General features: G+C 41.6%; 1 protein-coding gene across 1 annotated transcript; it reads left to right on the top strand.

Annotated features, from left to right (window-relative positions):
- The first annotated feature begins 19,252 nt into the window (after positions 1–19,252).
- On the top strand, positions 19,253–21,388 carry LOC128745465 (uncharacterized). The gene has a single exon (XM_053842541.1). The coding sequence runs from the start codon at positions 19,253–19,255 to the stop codon at positions 21,386–21,388; it is 2,136 nt and encodes a 711-aa protein (XP_053698516.1).
- The last annotated feature ends 490 nt before the right edge of the window (positions 21,389–21,878 follow it).

The following is a 21,878-nucleotide window of genomic DNA, read 5'->3' as shown; positions in this document are numbered from 1 at the left end:
GACCGGCACTGGGACTGGGACTGGGACTGGGACTGGGACTGGGACTGGGACTGGGACTGGGACTGGGACTGGGACTGGGACTGGGACTGGGACTGGGACTGGGACTGGGACTGGGACTGGGACTGGGACTGGGACTGGGACTGGGACTGGGACTGGGAATGGGACTGGGACTGGGACTGGGACTGGGACTGGGACTGGGAATGGGACTGGGACTGGGACTGGGACTGGGACTGGGACTGGGACTGGGACTGGGACTGGGACTGGGACTGGGACTGGGACTGGGACTGGGACTGGGACTGGGACTGGGACTGGGACTGGGACTGGGACTGGGACTGGGACTGGGACTGGGACTGGGACTGGGACTGGGACTGGGACTGGGACTGGGACTGGGACTGGGACTGGGACTGGGACTGGGACTGGGACTGGGACTGGGACTGGGACTGGGACTGGGACTGGGACTGGGACTGGGACTGGGACTGGGACTGGGACTGGGACTGGGACTGGGACTGGGACTGGGACTGGGACTGGGACTGGGACTGGGACTGGGACTGGGACTGGGACTGGGACTGGGACTGGGACTGGGACTGGGACTGGGACTGGGACTGGGACTGGGACTGGGACTGGGACTGGGACTGGGACTGGGACTGGGACTGGGACTGGGACTGGGACTGGGACTGGGACTGGGACTGGGACTGGGACTGGGACTGGGACTGGGACTGGGACTGGGACTGGGACTGGGACTGGGACTGGGACTGGGACTGGGACTGGGACTGGGACTGGGACTGGGACTGGGACTGGGACTGGGACTGGGACTGGGACTGGGACTGGGACTGGGACTGGGACTGGGACTGGGACTGGGACTGGGACTGGGACTGGGACTGGGACTGGGACTGGGACTGGGACTGGGACTGGGACTGGGACTGGGACTGGGACTGGGACTGGGACTGGGACTGGGACTGGGACTGGGACTGGGACTGGGACTGGGACTGGGACTGGGACTGGGACTGGGACTGGGACTGGGACTGGGACTGGGACTGGGACTGGAACTGGGACTGGGACTGGGACTGGGACTGGGACTGGGACTGGGACTGGGACTGGGACTGGGACTGGGACTGGGACTGGGACTGGGACTGGGACTGGAACTGGGACTGGGACTGGCAATTTTTTCGTTGCCTTCTTAACGTCTGCTAGTCGTTTTTCGTTCTTTTTAACATCTGCTTTTCTGACATATCTGCATCGTCTTTTGGCCCTTTTTCAACTGTGATTTGCTGTTTTTTACCGTCTTTTGTGACGTTCTGGTTGCTTTTCATTTGTAGTCTGTTTTGGCATTTTTTGTTGCTGTTTATCGTCTCTTCATTGCCTTTTTTGAACATATTTACAATCTTTTCGTCGTCTTTCTTTGATTATTTTGACATTTTTTTTTTACGTAAAAGAAGCCGTTTGACGTTTTTTCAATGACTTTTTTTCATCGTATTTCTGTTGTCACATTCTCGCCATCTTTCCATCGTCTTGTCACTGCCATTTTGTTTCTCCTATTTTGAAGTTTTTTCTTCGTATTTTCGTCGCAAATCTGTCTTATTTTCGTCGTCTTTTTTGGCTGTTTTGTCTTCTTTTTAATGCTTTTTATACGTCATAGTGCCGTTTTTTTATTCGTATCCCTTTGTCGCCGTCTTCCCGTCGATTTTATATTATTTCCCTACTAGGGTAGACGCACCATTAGTGGTGGTAGTACCAGTAGTGGTGGAAACTCGAATTATTCCATTATTTTTGCAGATTTTGGGACAAGTTTGATATTTATCAAATAATACTGTTACTGGTAGTTCGATACTTATCAAACAAAATCTGCAAAAATAAAGGAACAATTCAAGTTTCCACCACTACTGGTACTACCACCACTAATGGTGCGTCTACCCTATTGTTGTCGTCTTTTGTCAGCTTTTCATCCCTTTTTCGTCATTTTTTCTCTGCTTTTTCGTCGCCTTTACGTGGTTTACCGTCTTTTTGCTGTCTTTTCTTTATTAATTTACAAGCTGATTGCCCGATCTTATCGGGGCCCCTTTGTCTCTCAGTCACTTGTTCAATCACATCTGTTTGTAACAAAATTTCTCATAATGCAAGCAGCAAATAATGTTTTCTTCATTTGAATGTGTTTACTCCCTTTGTTGGTTCCCCTCATGTTGTCCCCTAGCTACTTGTAAATCGGTCTTCGCGGTAATCCCTATAAATCGACACAAAGCGTTTTTTACATGTTTGAACCTACCTTTTGTTAATGGCCATCCTATTCCCCCTTTTAGAAATCCAGCTACTTGTACAACCGCTATTGTTCCAAATGCAAGAGAGACTGTCTACTTCTTTTCTCACCCCCCCCCCCCTGCATTGATTCTTTTGATGTAGGACTACGGCTTTGTTTTTTATATCAGGACTGGGTAGCACTTTGTGAAAACGAAAATAGAAGTGCAACGTTTGAATGAAAGACTTCAAATGCTAATAACTACTAAACTACTGAACGAAATTAAACAATTTATATGTCGTTGGATAGATAAAATGATCAGCAATTTTATGAAGGGGCGTGAGAAGGGGGAGGGGGGCTCCTTTACAAATGAAACACAAATTTCCTCAAAACTTGAGAACTAATTAAGCAAATGAGACCAAATTTGGCATGTGAGGGTTTTTGGAGGCATGAATTTATTTTGTGATGGTTTGAGATCCGTCATCCCTGTGGTAGGATGATGAGGACTCTCATACAAATAAAACAGATATTTTACAAGTGGTAAGCTGAGAAAGTAAACTAGAAAAACCTTCTCGGAGCAAGAGACAGTGAATCGACGCCACTAACTTACGAACTTGTTGCCATTCATATCAAAAGAGAAGGACATTCAACTGGCGCGTCATATTTGCGATGAACGTGCTTTGGCTTTAATGTTATTTGTAACCAATGGCCCTTTTAAAGGTCACAAGCAAGTTAAACTAAGCTTATTGAAACATGTCAAGCTACGCATAATCATATTTAATAAAATAATCTGTGGGCTGGTCATTTATTACTATTTCAACCTCTATGACGCACACAAGTGATTTTTAAAAGAAATATTTATGTTTAAATTGTTGCAGGCGTTGTGCTTATGAACCCCCGTCCACGTATTTTTAAAGCCACCATTGCATTCAATGAAGAATTGAAACTGAATATTTCGCTCTTCTCTTTTAAACATTCACTTAAACAATGACACTCACAGATTCTGTGTGTGTGTGTGTGTGTGTGTGTGTGTGTGTGTGTGTGTGTGTGTGTGTGTGTGTGTGTGTGTGTGTGTGTGTGTGTGTGTGTGTGTGTGTGTGTGTGTGTGTGTGTGTGTGTGTGTGTGTGTGTGTGTGTGTGTGTGTGTGTGTGTGTGTGTGTGTGTGTGTGTGTGTGTGTGTGTGTGTGTCTGTGTGTGTGTGTCTGTGTGTGTGTGTCTGTGTGTGTGTCTGTGTGTGTGTGTGTGTGTGTGTGTGTGTGTGTGTGTGTGTGTGTGTGTCTGTGTGTGTGTGTGTGTCTGTGTGTGTGTGTCTGTGTGTGTGTGTCTGTGTGTGTGTCTGTGTGTGTGTCTGTGTGTGTGTCTGTGTGTGTGTGTATGTGTGTGTGTGTGTGTGTGTATGTGTGTATGTATGTGCGGGGCGCAACTTTTCTATCGCCTGTTTCTCGGAGATGGCTGAACGGATTTGTTCGCTATTACTTTTGTTTGAAAGGTATTATTACCTAGTATATCACTATTGAATTGTTTCGTGGTCCGACTTTTCGTTTGAAAGTTATAAGCAAAAATGTGAAAATTACGTGACACGATTTTCTCCGGAACCAAATGACCGATTTCAACGATCTTAGTATCGAATTAAAGCTCTTGTTAAGGCTAAATTTTTCGGATAAATTTCATTGAAAACAAACAAGTAGTTCAAAAGTTATGCTTAAAAAACCTGTTTTGACAAGGTAATAATTATCGCCTGTTTCTTAGAGATGGCTAAACCGATTCAGGCGCTTTTAGTCTCATCTGAAAGGTAACATAGCCTAATAGATCACTATTGATTGGTTTTTTGATTGGACGTTTAATTTGAAAGTTATGAGCAATTGAAAACAACACATTAAAATTTACTATAATTTAAAACGATTTCATCCAAGACAGTTTATCTAGTTTGAATTATTTTGGCATCAAATTAGAGGTTTTAATGCTGCAAATATATCTGCAAAGTTTCAAAAGAATAGGTTTTGCCGATCAAAAGATATTAACCTTCCAACACTCGCGCCAACTTTTGTAATACGGTTACTTGCGCGCACAATGGCCCAAAACCAAAAAGACATGCGCTCTAGAGTTTTGACTGGGAAAACTTGGTTTTATATTTAGGGAACCTTCGTAAGAATTTCATGAAATTGAAAGCTCTATCGTCTGGTGGAATTTAAATTTTGATTAATCCCCCTAAAAGTGAAATAAAAAAATTATTTTTCTTCAGTTTCAATATAACATATTGATGTGTTCTGCAAAGTTTTAGAACATATTATTACAAGAAATTTTGTTGAATACAGTAACCTTCTATCTATTCAGCGAAGATAGAAAAATCTTATTTATTGTATATGAATGTGTAAAATCAGTATTTTCTATTTTAGCTCTTTTTGTAATTGTTGTATGACTTTTTTTTATGTATTACAAAGTTGTACAAATAGTGAAAATACACAACTTTGCTGAATATAGTATACCTCTATGTTTGTTTGTTTAGGTACTGTAGAACTTTGATTATAAACAATACCTTAATTTTGACTCCGAATTACTCGACTACCAACAGATTTGCTGATAGTTTCGCTGCATACAGTCACCATTTTTCCATATGAAGAAACGGGAGAAAATTCCAGTTGGGGTCAATTGCGGTACACCTCACATGCTGATTGCTTCGTTTCTGTGATGTCAGTTTATGCTGATCTATTTTCCCAACAAATTTAAAGTATTAATGCATTGAATAATTATGACATTTTGCTCATAACAAGGTAATTGAAGAATATACGTTAGTTAAATAGCGATTTGTACCTTTATAACAATATGGCATTCAAAAACCTACACGTGTTGTACAAAATGCAACAGCGTGAGTAACCGAAGGTTAATAAAACTTGATGAAATTTATTGAAGAAAACTTTATTGATGACAATCAAAAAGAATGGCATTACAGGAATGTATGCATAGTTCAAAAACCTATAAACTAGACCTTTACTACGCAATGTATATGTTAAAGAATAATATTTCCTCTTACAACTTGCTTTTACTTGCACCACAGACAAACAGACGAGACACTCGCGATAATTCCATCGTCCAATCAAAAACCACTCATTTTTCAAAAAAGCATGTTTCGCAACATGACCACACCGCGGCGCGCAAGTGTTGCTTTGAGTTTTCAGTATAAAACCTTTCAAATGTACAAAACCCTACCGCATAAAACCCTGCAAATGCAAGCTACTTCGCAACATCCATAACAGAGGGTGCTAGTGTGCAAGCAAAATGTGCAGGACGATGGTTTTTAAAGGATTTTCTTCTAAGTGTCATGTCAGTTCGTCAGTGCTTGCACTTACTCAAATTAGTAACAACCAACTTACCCTTACTCAGTAATTTCATGAAAAAAGGATGTATCAAAATTTATAAGTGCTGCTATTTCGTTCAAATTGTGTAAACTTATTCAATTTCCAACAATTTTATGAAAACCAACGCACCACGCAACGATAACCAATAGATGAATTATGTTCCGAAGACGTGTCGATTTCTATCTCAAATAGCAAGTAAGACCGTATAACAAAGGTTCCTTTCGCCACTAGGTGGATTAAATCGGGTTTTTTACATAAGAATCACTTATCGTCACGAGGTATTCTTTGCCGATCCTGAGATACAGCATTTTGAAGCAAGCAACCCCCAATTTCTTATGTAAAACTAAGAGCAAAATTACTTTTTTATGAAGCAGTGAGTCTGTATGCAATGTAAAAATATTTGGCCCATTGTGAAAGCATGTAAGATACCCTGGGGCAAGTGGGAATACGGGGTAAGTGGGAACGGAGCTCATAACTCTCCTCAACCTCATTTTCTCCAACCGAACCTTTCTAGAAATGAAAGATACAACTCAAACGCCTGTATTAAAATTATAGATTATTTATAACAGGCATTCCAAACATCAAAATTGGACTTTCAATTTGAGCGTTATTTTCAATTTGCGTTGTAAGTTTGACGCACCTTTTTATAAATGATATTTTGGCCACAGGCTTTACGTAAAAGTACATGTTTTTCTGACAGAAGGTAAACATAATGAGTGTATTAACAAATTACACCCGAAAACTAGTTGTTTAACTTGACAAACGGCATTAAAAAAAATGGGTCGAAATAAGGTCGGCACTTCAAAGCACCCGGGGCAAGTGGGACCTATTAAAAATAAAGTGTTACAGCACAAAACTTCCTGTCTTAATACATTTTTTAGATGAACTATCGAACATTTTCAGTTCAATTACATAATGTTTATACCAGTAAAGCTTTAATATAAAACCGAAAAACACTAAACCAAGGGCCCCCAAAAAAGAAGCCCACGTGCACAGCTTGTGAGGGAACAAACAGTTTGGTCACATTTTGGTTGCACCTAAACGATGTTAATTGAATTTGGAAAGTCAAATTTGATATAATTAAGCAAATCTGCAACTGGAATTAAAACAATAAAGTGTTGTGGTTATTAAAACGTAACTATCTCTTATGAGTAGCTCTACCGAATTGGGCATGGTAGAACAAACAGATCATAATCGTATTTTCGAGCTATTAAACAATGATTAATCCTAAATTACGTCTCGCAAGAATTGGATACAACGACGTATTCAACTACATTTCATTACAATAATGCTTTACAGCGTAATTGCTCACGATCTGTGTTTTATATAAATTATCAAGTCGCCCGTTGTGATCTGATTTTGTTACGCTACTTTTAAATGAACCCTTCGTACAAATATTGTTTTTGATTGCTTCTTACAATGCTTTAACATTGCTGTATATTAACTTACACAATTTACTATTATTTTATGCTTTTTAATCAAATTTGAAAATAGGTCCCATTTGCCCCGGTAAATGGGGCAAGTGGGACCTATCGCCATAATTTTGAAAATTCTCCTCCAGATTCATTTCATGTAAATTGATAGGCCTTTTTCGTAATTAATCCTTCGAAGTGATACCACTGAAGAGTTTCTGTGCTAAAAGAATTTTGAAATAATCATAGGTATAGAAAACACAGTGGAATAAACCCAAACTATGCATTTTTAGGTCCCACTTGCCCCGGTGTACCTTATTTTACTATACACTGTAGTAAAATTTTTCCTAATAGTGTTGCCAGCTTTTCAGTTTAAATTTTAGACTTTGTTAAGTGCACTGATTTACTTAAACATGCAACTGCAATTATTTTTCACCGTTTTAAATAATTTTGCTGGATCTTACAAACTTAAACCATCGTATTTCAGAACATGACACACTTTGCCCCGTTGATTATCACATTTTGCCCCGGGGTTTTGCACTACCAGAAAAAAGGCTTTTTTTCAAAGCTCTTTTTTTTTTTTTTTTTTTTTTTTTAAATTAACCCTCCGCTCACCCCCACACCAAAAAGCTCACACAGAGAGCCCCCTGGTAATGGACACATTCAATTTAAAATAACAAAGTATAAAATAATAATAAGTGAGAAAAAGGAGTAGATTTCAATTACAACTAATTCTAATAATCAATGAGCACCCAGTGGAATTAAATTTCCTTTTAAGGGGCTCTAAATTACAGAAAACAACTAAGCTACTGGTTCAACAAAAAACAAAAATTGATATCCGGCTATCTTAATGTTAATTCTATTCTACGTGGGTTAGGTTGATGCGCTTAAATTATATAATTACTTATGTTTAACTTGAACAATTGCTTTAATTTGTATTTGAAAAGATCGATGTTGGTGATCTGTTTGATTTCATCAGGTAGAGTGTTATAAATTGAAGGGCCAAAAAACGAAATGCACGTCTGGCCAAGATTCGTGGTTGCTCTATTACGCTGTATAAAGTTTGCTCGTCGGGTATTTTGAAGTCTGTTGCCAACATTTAGAGACATATTATGATGGTAGTTTGGTTGGTGAAGGACCTTGTGGATATGAATAACCGTCTGCATATCACGTAACGCTAGGACAGGTAAGATGGTATGGTTATCATTCGAGTACAATTGAATAGTTGAGTAAAGCATCGGCAGTTGAAATATGGTTTTCAAACATCTGTTTTGCACGACTTGTATTTTTTTAAGTTGTGATTTGCTGGCGTGACCCCATGCTAATGCTAGGTATTGGATTTGGGAATGAATGCAACCGTAGTAAAACAATAACAGTGTTTTTCTTGGAACGAAATAACTCACTTTCCTCATGGCTCCGGATAAAGTTGAGATTTTCTGCTGTAGATGTTTGATTTGCCGATCCCAAGATAACGTTGAGTCAAGGTAAATACCCAGATATTTAAAGTCATCAACTTTTTCTATCACAGTTTCATTGATACAGAGGCTTAAGTGATTAGTTATTTTTTTCCTAGGTGAATGGAATACCATATGTTTTGTTTTTGTCAGGTTAAGTGAAAGTAAATTTGCATTAAAGTAGTGTGACAGAACTTGCAGATCATCTTTCATTGACGATAATACACTGCCAATGTCAGCACAGGGGTAAAACAGTGCCGTATCATCCGCGAATAACCTTGGTATCCCATTTAATTTTAAATTCCCAATGTCATTGATATAAATTAAAAATAACATGTTGCAACAATGTTGCTACCTTGAGGTACACCAACTTCTATTTTTTGCAATGAGCTACGTGCATCGCCGATCGTCACAAATTGCATTCTATTTGTTAAGTAACTGCGAATGATATTATTTGCAACTCCTCTGATTCCGTATAACTCTAGTTTTTGCATTAGAATATTATGATTTAGCGTATCAAACGCTTTTTTAAGATCGAGGAATAATCCCCCGACAAGTTTTTTTGATTCGATTTCTTTGATTATGCAGTCTACTAGCTCTGTGACAGCTATCATAGTCCCACACTGTTGTCTAAAACCGTACTGAAATTTATAGAGCACGTTGTGAGTTTTGAAAAAATCTAGAAGTCGTGCGACGAGTAATTTTTCTAGAATCTTGTTAAAAACCGACATTGTAGATATTGGACGATAGTTACATGCGTCGAAGGGGTTCCCAGTTTTGAAGATTGGCACTACTCTAGCTGTTTTTAGGCAGTTGGGGTATTCTCCAGTTTCAAGGATCTTATTAAAGGCTTGACTTAAAATGGATGCAAATGCTCCGGGATTGCTTTTAATTGTTCTTGCGGTTACGTTATCCGGTCCACAGCTCTTATTTGTATCTAATTCTTTGATTAGAGAAACAACTTCGTTTAAGCTAGACGGACGAAGAAAAATTGTATTGGCTACACATCTGACATTACTAACAGGGCTAGCATTCGTTGGATTTACTATGTTGCGTGCAAGATTTGCACCAACACTCGAAAAATATTTGTTGAAAATGTCGCAAACTTGTTGCCTATCGGAAACTTTATTTCCATTTTCAGTTAGGTTTATTTCTTGCTTCCCTTTTGACCGCCCAAAAATTATGTTGATGTTTTTCCACATTTTCGAGTGACAAGTGGTACTCAGAAGTGTTTCATAATAAGATTTCTTATTCTGTTTTTTCGTTATTTCTACTTTCTTAGTCACGTGATTAAGCATCGTTTGGAGGTTTGCATCATGAGGATTCCTTTTAACCTTTTTCAGGTATTTAGTTTTTATTTTCATTAATCTCCACAGATCAAAAGTCATCCACGGGCAATACTCATTTTTAGCACGAATCTCTATGTTAAATATTTTTGTGCATGAGGTAAGCAGCTGGTTGTATTTCCCGATGATTTCAGAAAAACAAGTTTCAACATCATCCACAGACGCAATATTGTTTATATATTCGTTGAACATTGTAGAAAGTCTCAAATTGTCCACAACTTTTTTAGTAAGAACTTGCTTTTGTTTTTTGCCGGTAAGACATATTGTGGTCAAAATTTGCGAATGGTCACTTAAATTGGTAGCAATTGTATCGTTACGTAGGCGAAAAGCGTCACTTATTTTACACACAACATGATCCAGGATATTGTTGCTCGCTGGCCGAGTTGGGTTTGAGTTGGAGCATATAAAGCCATATTCAAGTAAATTCTTATATTTAACCACGACGTTATTGTTGGAAAGGTTTACCGGAACGTTCACATCCCCCACAATGTAGCAAGGTGTATTTTTATTAGAGTTATGCAACCATTCCTCCAAAATGTCATGATATCTGTGAAAATCAAAAGAAGGGGGCCGATAGACACCAATAACGTCAAAACTAGTCCCATCGACAGTTAGTTCAACGTGGATGGAGTGTAATCTGTCAGAACTTTGGCTGTTTTTGACGTTATAATCTAATTTGTTGTTAACGTATAACGCCAACCCTCCGTGGGACGTTTCCCTGCACGAGAATACAGAATAGTAACCGGGAATTTGGAAAATTGAGGTACTATCTGCCTTTATCCATGTTTCACCGATTACAATGACATCAATTGTTTTCTTACAATCATTCAGGAAATATAGAATACTATCGAATTTTTCTAGGTCATTCATACCACGAATGTTCCATTGAAGGATCCGTAAGCTTCTACCATTAACATCTCGATATTGAATTTTCAGCTCTTGGAAAAATAGAAAAAATCTTTTCTAATGCTCAATATCTCCACGCTTGCTTAGAAAATATCCTAAAATCACAGACAAATAGACATAATAGTTGGAAGAAAAATCAACAGAAAATATCGTACCACACATTTTGCCTGGACACTAGTACCATCTATGATCGATATTCTCAAATTTCAAATAGCAAATCCCTAGAACTAGCAAGTATTTTGATGGGGCATTCTCCTCCGTTTGTTGAGAAGCGCCACTTTGACGATTACGGAACCATTTCCAACTAAAGAAGTGTGAAGAATGGAAAACGAGTGTTATGTCTGTTTGTCTGCGTTAAAATGTTATGTACATAGCGCGTTGCGGTTAAAATATTGATGTTTCCAGCCATATTTGAGCCATTTTCGGTTTCCCTTTAATCTAGAACAGTTTGAGCTCAAGTGACACTCTTTGCCCCGTTTTACCCTTACTCTTTTACTCGAGATCAGAGAAACTATCCAGTCTAAATATGTACATAATATGAAGATTATATGCAGTATTCTTTGTTTGAAGTCTCCTGCTCTATTGTAAACTCACAGATTGAGAAAATTGAATGATTTAAGCATGCACAAAAATCCGTAGATCTGACATCGCTGCTTCAGCTCTGTTTCCGAGCAAGAAAATAGTTCCGAAGAAATTCTTGCAGTATATGGATGCAATATGGCAAAAGAAAAGGGTGGCCGCTTACTTTTCTAGGAAGTTTCACTTTCAGGACATCAAATTGGACTAGATTTAATGTTTAAACGATAACACCGGTTGAAGAAGAGGGGTGGTTTGGCACTCTGGCATACTTCCCAAGCACAGTTATCAAATTGGATTACATTCAAGTCTTTTTTTACACGCTTTGTTTTTCTAGATTACTCAAGAACGGTGCAACTCAGGGACAATGTATAAACTACGTGACAATTGTCGGGCCTCTCCCAAATGTATTGAGAAATAAATGAATGGTGCCTAAGTTGCCTCGTTCTTAATAATCGAAAAAACAAACCGTGTAAAAAAAGTACTTAAGTGTAGTTTTAATCGCTTCCGTAAGGAATTTTGTTGGAATGAGGAGACTTTGTCACTCTTTCTGGTGTGCTTCCCAAGCACAGATATCAAATTGGTCTAGGTTACAAATACAATCGTTGGAAATAATCTTCGACCTGTTGGAACGGGGAGATTTTGTCACTTTTTTTCTAAAAATGCGTTGCAACCAATCACGAGGCGAGGATTGTCTATTAGACAATGCTTCATTATTTTCTATTTTTCAACAGTACGTACTTTGAAATCAATAGGTTTCTATATTGGGGTTAATGCGTAGAAGATTTTCCGATCGATTGGTGCAAAAATATTTAAAATCGATCGGGAAACCACTAAGCTATTAGCGCTCAAAACCATCATTTTTCGTGACGCTCGCATTTTTCAATTTTTCGGAATGACACCCTTTCCCAAATCTTGCCGTAAGACGTAATCCTACGTCAAAAGTCGTGAAAATCAGGTAAGTTAGGTGAAATATGGACCAAACTAACGTGAGCTGAGTAAATTGCTCCCTGCTGGTTCATATTTAGGCTGTAGTGCAGGAATTCATTATCTCCCAGCGGGATACTTGATCCTGGATCGTTTTACCGGTGGATCACTTCTACGGCGGCCGACGACTTGAAGGGGCCGATCTACAGATTTTTATATTATTGAAGGATGCTGGTGACACCGATGGATACAGGATAAGCGTTAAGGAAAGTTGACTCCAATTCACAGGCAAAGGCGTTTGAAAAGAATATCAATGCTATTTGTTTTGTTTCTAGGGCAAACGGACTATGGATGCAGCGTTCAAGGAGGGCTGAAGGGACGGCACCGTGAAGCAGTAACCCATAAATTGGCCCACTATGTATTCCCGAAGAATAATTTACTAATCCTAGATTTAAGTAAGTAGACTTAAGGCATAAAATTAGTTTTAAGCGCAAAATCATGTTTGATTTTCCAAACATTTAAATAACACACAATGTAACTGATAGATGTCTATTCCTTTTCTCCATTATTTAAGGTCTTTCGAGCGTTTCAGCATAGAGGGCCCCCAGTAGATGGCGGATTTTGTGGGGGCCGTAGTGGTCTTCGGAACCTTAGTAGTGGAGAAGAGTATTTTACTGCAACCAGAGCTTTCGCATCATGATGCAATTGTTTCGACTCAACTAAGTGATCGATATATAGGTTGAAAACGTTTGTCATTACCAACGTGAGGTTGCGAATTGATACCAATTGTTACAAAATTGCTCAATCTAGGGTATCTGTAGGGCAAGAATTTTAAGAACTAAGCCGCATGTCGCAAAGTCATTGCTGGGGCTCGCTTAACATTCATACTTCTACTACTACTTCGTTCCCAGTTCTTCAGGCTCAATTCTTTCACCTTCCCACTCTTTATGCAATTTCCAACAATCTGCCCAATGATTATTTTGCTGGGTTTTAACTTTTATCTTGTCACTCTGTGGAGCTTCGTAGCTGTAAATCAGGCTCGGTTGCCATCGAAGAAGTTTTCCCGATCGACGCCACGTACTGCAGTCAACGGTTATGTGCGCTCGAGAGTGTTTCGCTCGTAGCCATCGTTTCGTTAACCGTTGCAGTTGGTCCTATCCGCCATTTTGGCAGAATCGAAGTATGTCGGGAACCACCGGATTAACCATTAAAAATACCACATTCAGCAGTCTTGCTGCAATCGGATCAATAGATGTGACGTCCCATAAGTAAACTGAGTTTGGGAACCATCCGGTTTACCCACGAAAATGTCTCGTTCAGCAGTCTTTCTGTAACAGGAACAAAAGGGTCTGACGGTACGCAAGTAAATTGAACTCAGCTACTATCATTATAAATGCTGGAATTTAAAATTGTGCGCGGTTTATTAGACTATATTTGCGATTCCTAATTTGGTATAGCGAAAGATTTACGATAATTTTCACACGTAGATATACGAGTTGATGCTAACTAGGATGCCACTACTGACTCTCAATAATAACTGCCTCTCAATAATCGCTCAATTTTGATTCAAAAGGGAGACTTATCTCTCCATGCATTTTGTGTGCTTTGACGGTTCTGTATCAAGGTCAACATTTTCATTGCAACCGGAACCGTCGATCAGGAAATTTACGTGAACGAGTGTCTGCGGCCTTTGCTAGAGCAATACAGTTTTTCCGTGCTATTTTAGCCGGATTTCGAACGTGGCTATTACGGACCCTCTGAACACGCCAGAGCTATCCCCAACCGTAAAATAAATAAACTGCAAGATCGGTAATTGTTCAATTAATACCACGCTGAATCACACGACTAGCAGTTTAATAATTATTTGTGAAAACTGCTCAAACTGCGCCGTTTAGTGGACTGAAAAGAGTCTTCTATTCTACCCTCACCCTACTGAATGGTCGATTATTTTCTCGCAACGATCACATCGTTGGTCCTTTTGCCTATGACAACATTGTAACGAATACCTGAAGACCTCAGACGTTCAGCCATCGTGATAATCTGGCTGTTGTTCCTCGCTAAACTACACTAGTTTGCTCGCTCTAATGCCGGTGTTCGAGAAGCCCAATCAATTCTGGACCTTCCGTGTCGTAAATAGGTTCATCCATCAGGTTTGCATCATGGCCCATGGCTGTCGGACAATGGACTGCAGCTGGTATTGTGCCTCTACCGACCGCTCCGGCCGGCACTCTCATTAACTGCCGTTGCACGGAACGGGAGCTGGTCAGGATACACAAAGTGATTACTTTCCAGCGACCAGCAGCAACACGCCGCTGCACTGCATTGCAGTGGCAGGAACGGGGGTGGTCCAGAACGAGACTCTCTTCCGGTAATTTTATCACAATTTTACGTTCATCTTTCGCTTGACGCCAGTCCCGTCAGTAGTGTGAAGAATCCGTTGTTGCATGATGCTGGACTTATAATAGTGCTTCCATTCGCTTTTTACATCTTTTGCTTGGTTCACGTGCATCAGGCAGGTTGGAGTAACTGCTGGCAACTGTTGGGATGCAGATAATGACCAACGGAACTACGGTCACCGGATGTTTACAAGGGCGAGGGGTACTATGCAACTTTCACTGTTTAGTTTTCATTATAATTTGACGTGTTTTGTTCGAGCCAGCTAGCTGCGTGAGAGCAAATGCAATATGAGATGATGCCGTATTGTGGGACTTTTGCATGCAGAATATTTCGATTTTCGTCTTCAACAACGAGAAACAGGTTGGAATGGTGGGAATTATTCTACAGAACACGGACTTGTTTTAAAAAATAAATCACTTCAGTTGAATTGTTGTACGCGCAATTTTTAACGTGCGCAACAAGGCTTTCCACGAATGCCATAACGAGCAACAGTTTTATCGGTGTCATCCGCATCGTCTTGCTCCTACTCCTGCTCATCATTATCATCACCGTCGTCGTCGTCGTCGTCAACATCGCAGCCATGGCAGCTGTCGTACGATGAAGGCAAGTTGCGTCCGACGGCTTCCGCCGCTACCGGAGCAGATTGTTTCGCCGAGTAAATAGGCAAACGATCCCTGATGCTCGCTTACTACGAACGACGGTCCGTACAGTTTGCTTTTCCGTCTGTATGGTTTCGTTTCGGGGTACTTCCGTAGCTGCTTTCCAGCGATGATGGACCATCGGCCTGGGTATCAATTGCCCATAGCTAATGCTCGTTAACTGTCATAATAGCTCCTCCCGGACGCAGTGGCTGGAACTGGCTAGTTGCTGCCAAACACCGACTACCGGCGAGTTGATTGGTTATTTGATAGAAAGTGCAACACGTTTCACGTAATACATCCTTTATTGGGAGGAACACAGGATTTTTTAAATGTATTACTTCAACGCAAGAGGAAACTTTCTTATACTTTCAACTAAATTCATTCGTTGAATTTAAATTTGAAGTGGAAACTTCGATTAAGTTAAACTGCAAAGAACAGACATCCTTGCAGGAGCAAATTTTTCAGCAATTGTTGGATATAATTTCATATTAAAACCATTTGACATACTAACGTCTGCACTACTGTAGTTTCCAAACTAAACGATTCCAGTCTAGAATAAATGATTAGAATACTGGATGATTCGGACCCATTGAGTACTCCAAAAGAAGTGTTTCCGATATTTTGGGCTAAATTTTGGAACATTTTCTTTGTTGGGGGTTTCACCCAACACCGTATTCGAATTGCTCTCTTTTTAGCAACAAACTTTTTCACGGCGTTTTGTTAACAACGAGAGCAATCCGAATATTCTTGAAAATTTATAGTTTACTGCTAACTCTTTTTCTCTTTTCAGCTTACCTCCATGGGCTCGAAGATATCTGATGCGGCTAAAACTATCCGAAAATTCATCTTTTCAGCTATATTCGCAAACGGCACTTTTAGTTCAGTCTTGCTTCCACTTATTTTTCATTAGTTTATTATTTTTATGTTTAAACATTTACGCTGCTATAATCAATGTTCATCTTAATACCACTATAGGTGAGATACACTGATCCAGGGCTCTGTCGTCAGGTTTACTGTCTTGTACTTCCAGCACCGCAAGTTTAATGACTGATCTGCTGAACTCGCCCTTCGAAGCTTTTACTATCAGGCAGGCGATTCTGCCGATAACCTCGATAACCTTCGGATATAGCATCACGGTTCCAGCGGCTTCTTCTATTATCATCTGCGATTTAGACTAAACGAAGGCAGAGACTCTGTAAGCCAGTTTGTTAACTGATTGATTGAAGGTAAGCACTCAGCCACCCAGCGAGTCCACAATCGATCCGCTGGTGACGGTCTCTTGAAGCTTTAGCCTCGTTAGATGGTCGCATGTAGTATCCTGGATTCGCTGTTACGACGTTCCGTACGGCGTGATTAAGTGTCAACGCTTCTTCTGATTCCGGTTGAAAAGCTACGTAGGTCAGAGAAGCATTGTCTGGAGTACTTCATTCGTGATCGTTCGTCCACCATTGAACACGATCAACGCTGCCTTCACTAAACGCACTAATCTTTCCCACACTCCTCCCATATTGGGTGCACTAGGTGGGTTTAAGTTCCAGCGGATCTTGGAGTCGATAAAGGTATCTTCACACTCGTTCTGGATCCGCTTCACAATCTCTTTGCTAGTTGCTTGTTTGAGTAAAATGCTAACGACTTCCGTCGACGACGCACAACACGTCGTATGACCATCACAAATGCTTGCGTCGTTAAGCTGTGAGCAACGTCAAGGTGTATGGCTCTCGTAGTCATGCAGGTAAATAAACAGATGTATCTCTTTTCCGACCGGCGATTTACGCTTACTGTAAATGGCCCACGAATGGCTCATTTTTTCATCTGCACTTTTTTGAACTTCAACTTCAACTTCATTTTCCGTTTTTCTTTTTCTATGTTATGTTTAATTCCATTTCATTCCTCGTTCTGATTCATGGGAATGATATAAGGAGAGTCAACTTAACGGAACATCAAATATAGCTCTGGCTCTAGATCTGAGTCAAACGATAACGATCGATGGACGATGGAAATGCTTCTTGTACATACTGGAGCAGCTAAGCTAGGAGATGCGAACTTGAGCGCCTGTTCCTCGGGGCAGAAGCGGTTCATCACAGCGTCTGTCTCGAACCGAGTGTCTGGACATAAAATGCTGTATCCCGCAAGCAGTACCTAAAATAGCAGACTTTTAGCGACCCCGGTAAGGTATCTCATTTACCACGAACAGAGAAAATGGAAATACGGAACAGATCAATCGGTATATGACATTCCGGAGAAAGTAGACCCTATTCCAGGCACTTCTTTCAAGTACCACATCAAGTACCAAACAGCGGCGGTAAAAAGGCAGAACATAGAGTCGGTTTCGTAGTGTTGGGAAAACAAAAGCAACGATTTATCAACGAGAGTGTTGCAATTAAAAGTAAATGCTTCAAGCACTGCCTAATCAACGTATACGCACCGACCGATGATAAATCCGATGATCCGATGATCCGATGACCTACGGAGAGGGCCCAAAACATGACGTGAAAATAATCTTCGGAGATGCAAATGCGCAGAAGGAGGTGCAACTCGATACGAAAAACAAAATTCCCTGATTTTTCCAGGTTTTTCCAGGTGTGTTTAATAAAATTCCAGGTTTCATATTGCGATATAGTTTTTAGTATTGTATTGTATTGAACGGCGGTTGTTTGTGTCGGATTTCCCGCAAAATTTTCGCAATTTTATACACGTTTATCGCTAGTTCTAGTATTTATAGTTTGTGCAAAGTGTAAACTAAAGCTTTATTCGGCGTTTCATAGTCGTAACAACGCTATTGGAATCTAATTGAAGTGATTTTGTGTGATCTGCAGCTACATAGTTTTGTTCGATTTGTCTGTTTACACTCTGTATAGCAGTATTTGGCGATACCCCACCGTTAGATCGTTATTCGCTATATCGATACTCGCGCACGGCCAGAGTTACTAAGAGCATACTTATCGGTGTTCACTTAACGCGATTTAATTTTACCTTTAAAATGACCGACTGTACCGCTTGCGATCGATGTGCAAAAATGATAAAAAAAGGAGGAGGACCTCTTAAAATGCATGGGTTTTTGTGACCAAGTTTGTCACATTAAGTGCGCTGGTTTGAATGCTAATTTTATGAAATTCGTCCGGTCAAATAACAATTTGTTCTGGATGTGTGACGAGTGCGTCAGGATGATGAAATTCGCACGTTTTAAAAGCACCGTTTCGTCCTTGGGAAACGTGATATCGTCCGTCGTAGAAGGGCAAATGAACGGAATCTCGGAGCTGAAAGACGAAATCGTACGGAACAACAACGAGGTAGCCAAACTCGCCGATAAGGTCAATGCGGCAACCCCGATGCGAATACCAGCTCGCGATCGTCCCGCTAAACGACGTCGCAGTGACGTGGAAACCCCGAATAAACCGACTACCGGTACCAGACTCGTTGAGAACCCCGAAAAGCTTGTGGTCAGCTCCCCACCCAAGTTATTCTGGGTGTATCTCTCACGTTTCCACCCCACCGTAACCTCCGAGGTCGTCGAGCGACTTGTTCGAGATGGCCTACAAAACCAGGATCCAATTCGTGTTGTTTCACTGGTGAAAAAAGGGGCCGATCTTCAATCGCTCAACTTCATTTCCTTCAAAGTAGGCATTCCTCTGGCGTACAAAAATGCGGCCTTGAACCCTGATACTTGGCCACAGGGAATTGTATTCAGGGAATTTGATGATGCTCGAGCGAATTCAGCGGTATGGCTGCCCCCTATCGCCCCCGCTCCTTCGGCTACTCCACTAGTTGGACCCTACGATGACTCCGGTGCTGGTTCATCATCTGTCACTCCAATGGCGCTAACTCCAGTCCCTTTAGGACTCCCTTCGACTGCAGATCTTCCGCAGACTCCTGCAGTAGACGGACCATAGTTTCCGTCACACCGACGATATTAAACTGCACCAAGTTCCCAGCCGACTTTTGTCAATCCGACGCTACTGCCATCCAAGATCGGCGCTTCAGACGACCGCTTATTTCATCAAATAGCATGACACTGGGACGCTCTGTTGTTGGTATCATGGATGCCCCCGACCCCCCCACCGTAGTCGCGCTACTGCCGCCAGCGCTCATCAGTCGTCCCGGTCCTACGTGTGAGCGTGGGGAAAGGGGCTTCCAAAACTCTCTTCACGGCAAGTACACATTTGTAAATACCCTTGCGTCCACTGACCCGTACCGTGTATCCAGTACTACACACTTGCATGATCCGTTAGCGGTACTTACTGAACGAAACTTTGCTGACGACACTCCGACTGCTGGACTTCGGATATTCCATCGAAACGACCATGACTTCAGCTTATCACCCGGTCCGGGACGCCTACCACAACGCGATATGGAAACCCCTGATCCGCCTAGCTCAGTCGAGCCCGCCGTAGACACCGAATTACAATCGCAATCGACTCGTTCCTGCCACCCAAGTCGTCCCGGTCCTGAGTCTAGTGGTGGCGAAGAGGTTTTCCAAGCCGCCTTCCATGGCAAGTATCCTATCAGTAACGGTATCCATTGCTCTGACGCATCCTCAATTCCCAGGACATCAACCGTAACAAATATTGCTGCATCTGCCACCACATATGTCCTGGTATACTATCAAAACGTTGGAGGAATGAACAGCTCTCTCGCTGAGTACCAGTTAGCCTTCAGTGATTGCTGTTATGACGTATACGCCCTCACCGAAACCTGGTTGAATCAAAATACGACGACAAGCCAGCTGTTCAACGATTCCTACTCCGTTTACCGACAGGATCGGTCGCGTTCAAATAGTTGTAAAAGTACTGGAGGTGGCGTTTTGTTAGCTGTTCGCTCAGGATTCAAGTCCTGCGCAGTTAATCCTCCCAACAGTTCGGTAGTTGAACAATTCTGGGTCGCGATTACCACTGTTGACGGAATACTCTATCTCTGCGTAGTTTACATCCCTCCCGATCGAGTCAACGACGAAAACTTGATGGGCAACCATTTTGAAGCTATCAATTGGGTTGTGTTGCAATTAAAGCCTAGAGATAAAATTGTTATTTTGGGTGATTTTAACTTAAGCGCGATCTCTTGGCAGCGTAATTCCCACGGTTCTCTATTCCCGATCGCCTCTCGATCGTCCATAGGCACAGCCCCGCGAAAACTGCTTGATACATATAGCACCGCTGGACTTAAACAGATGAATGGGATTGAAAACGAGAATCATCGGACCCTTGATCTGTGCTTCGTTAGTGACGAGCTGTGCGTAGACTGTACGGTTACAGAAGCTCCGGTACCACTCGTAAAGATCTGCAGGCATCATTCTCCTTTACTAACGCAGTTAAAGATCAGGCCACAGCAACGCTTCCGGGATACTTCCGAAAGCCTTTCATATGAGTTTAGTAAAACCAATTTCAACGGTATGAACGATTTTCTGGGCCACGTTGATTGGGAGGAGGTTCTCCGCGATCACGACGCTAGTCTCGCTGCATCAACCATTTCTAGCATACTGGCATATGCTATCGACCAGTTCGTGCCCGTCAAGTCAAAGCGCGTACCGCCTAAACCAGCCTGGGCGAACGCTGATCTCAAGCGCCTTAAAACGATTAAACGTGCAGCCCTTAGACGACACAGCAAGTATCGCACTGATGCCACGAGAATAAGATACGTAGAAATAAATACTACCTATAAACAACTCAATGATCACCTGTATAACGCCCATCAGAACAATCTGCAACGCCGTCTCAAGGCAAATCCAAAAAGTTTTTGGCGCTACGTGAATGAGCAACGTAAAGAATCGGGATTACCCTCTACGATGTCCAATGGTCTGCTCGAAGCCGACTCCGCCGCTGACATTGCCGACTTGTTCCGTTCTCATTTCAATAACGTTTTCACCAATGAACATCTCGAACCGCAGGATGTAGCCGTCGCCATCGAAAATGTTCCTCGACTTTCTGTACCTTTGTCGCAGTTTGTTATCTCCTTGGACATGGTTACGTCAGCTGGAAAAAGACTAAAATCATCCACGGGGTATGGCCCTGACGGTATCCCGTCAATCATTTTGAAACGCTGTATGGAGACGCTAGCGGCACCGCTTGCAGCGGTATTCAACCTATCCTTGGCTACAGGCATTTTTCCAAACTGCTGGAAACAGTCATATGTTTTTTCCTGTCTTTAAAAAAGGTTGTAAGCGAGTAGTCTCGAACTACCGGGGTATAGCTGCATTAAGTGCCACTTCTAAACTGTTTGAGATGATTATTCTCCAGGAGCTTGCCCAGAGATATAATCGCTACATCTCGTCGGATCAGCACGGATTTATGCCTAAACGATCTACAACAACCAACTTGACTTCCTTCACTTCGTTTGTAACACGCCAAATTGAGGATGGTCATCAAGTGGACGCGATATACACAGACTTATCTGCAGCATTTGATAAAATGAATCATCAAATTGCAATTGCCAAATTTGATCGACTTGGGATGAACGAACATTTCCTACTCTGGCTTCAATCTTACCTATGTGGTCGTAGCATGTCTGTGAAAATTGGTGATCACATTTCTTCGCCATTTCCTGTTTGTTCTGGTGTTCCACAAGGAAGCCACCTAGGACCGTTTTTATTCCTGCTGTATATGAACGACGTTAATTCCATTTTGAAATGCGCGAAACTC

The sequence above is a fragment of the Sabethes cyaneus genome, chromosome 1 (genome assembly GCF_943734655.1).
Source record: "Sabethes cyaneus chromosome 1, idSabCyanKW18_F2, whole genome shotgun sequence".
NCBI lineage: Eukaryota > Metazoa > Arthropoda > Insecta > Diptera > Culicidae > Sabethes > Sabethes cyaneus.
Note: the sequence above shows the minus strand (reverse complement) of the source record. Positions and strands in the feature narration are given on the sequence as shown.

Bases quoted from the DNA above. Each gene is read 5' to 3' on its own strand.
- LOC128745465 (XM_053842541.1), top strand. From the start codon at position 19,253: ATGACACTGGGACGCTCTGTTGTTGGTATCATGGATGCCCCCGACCCC.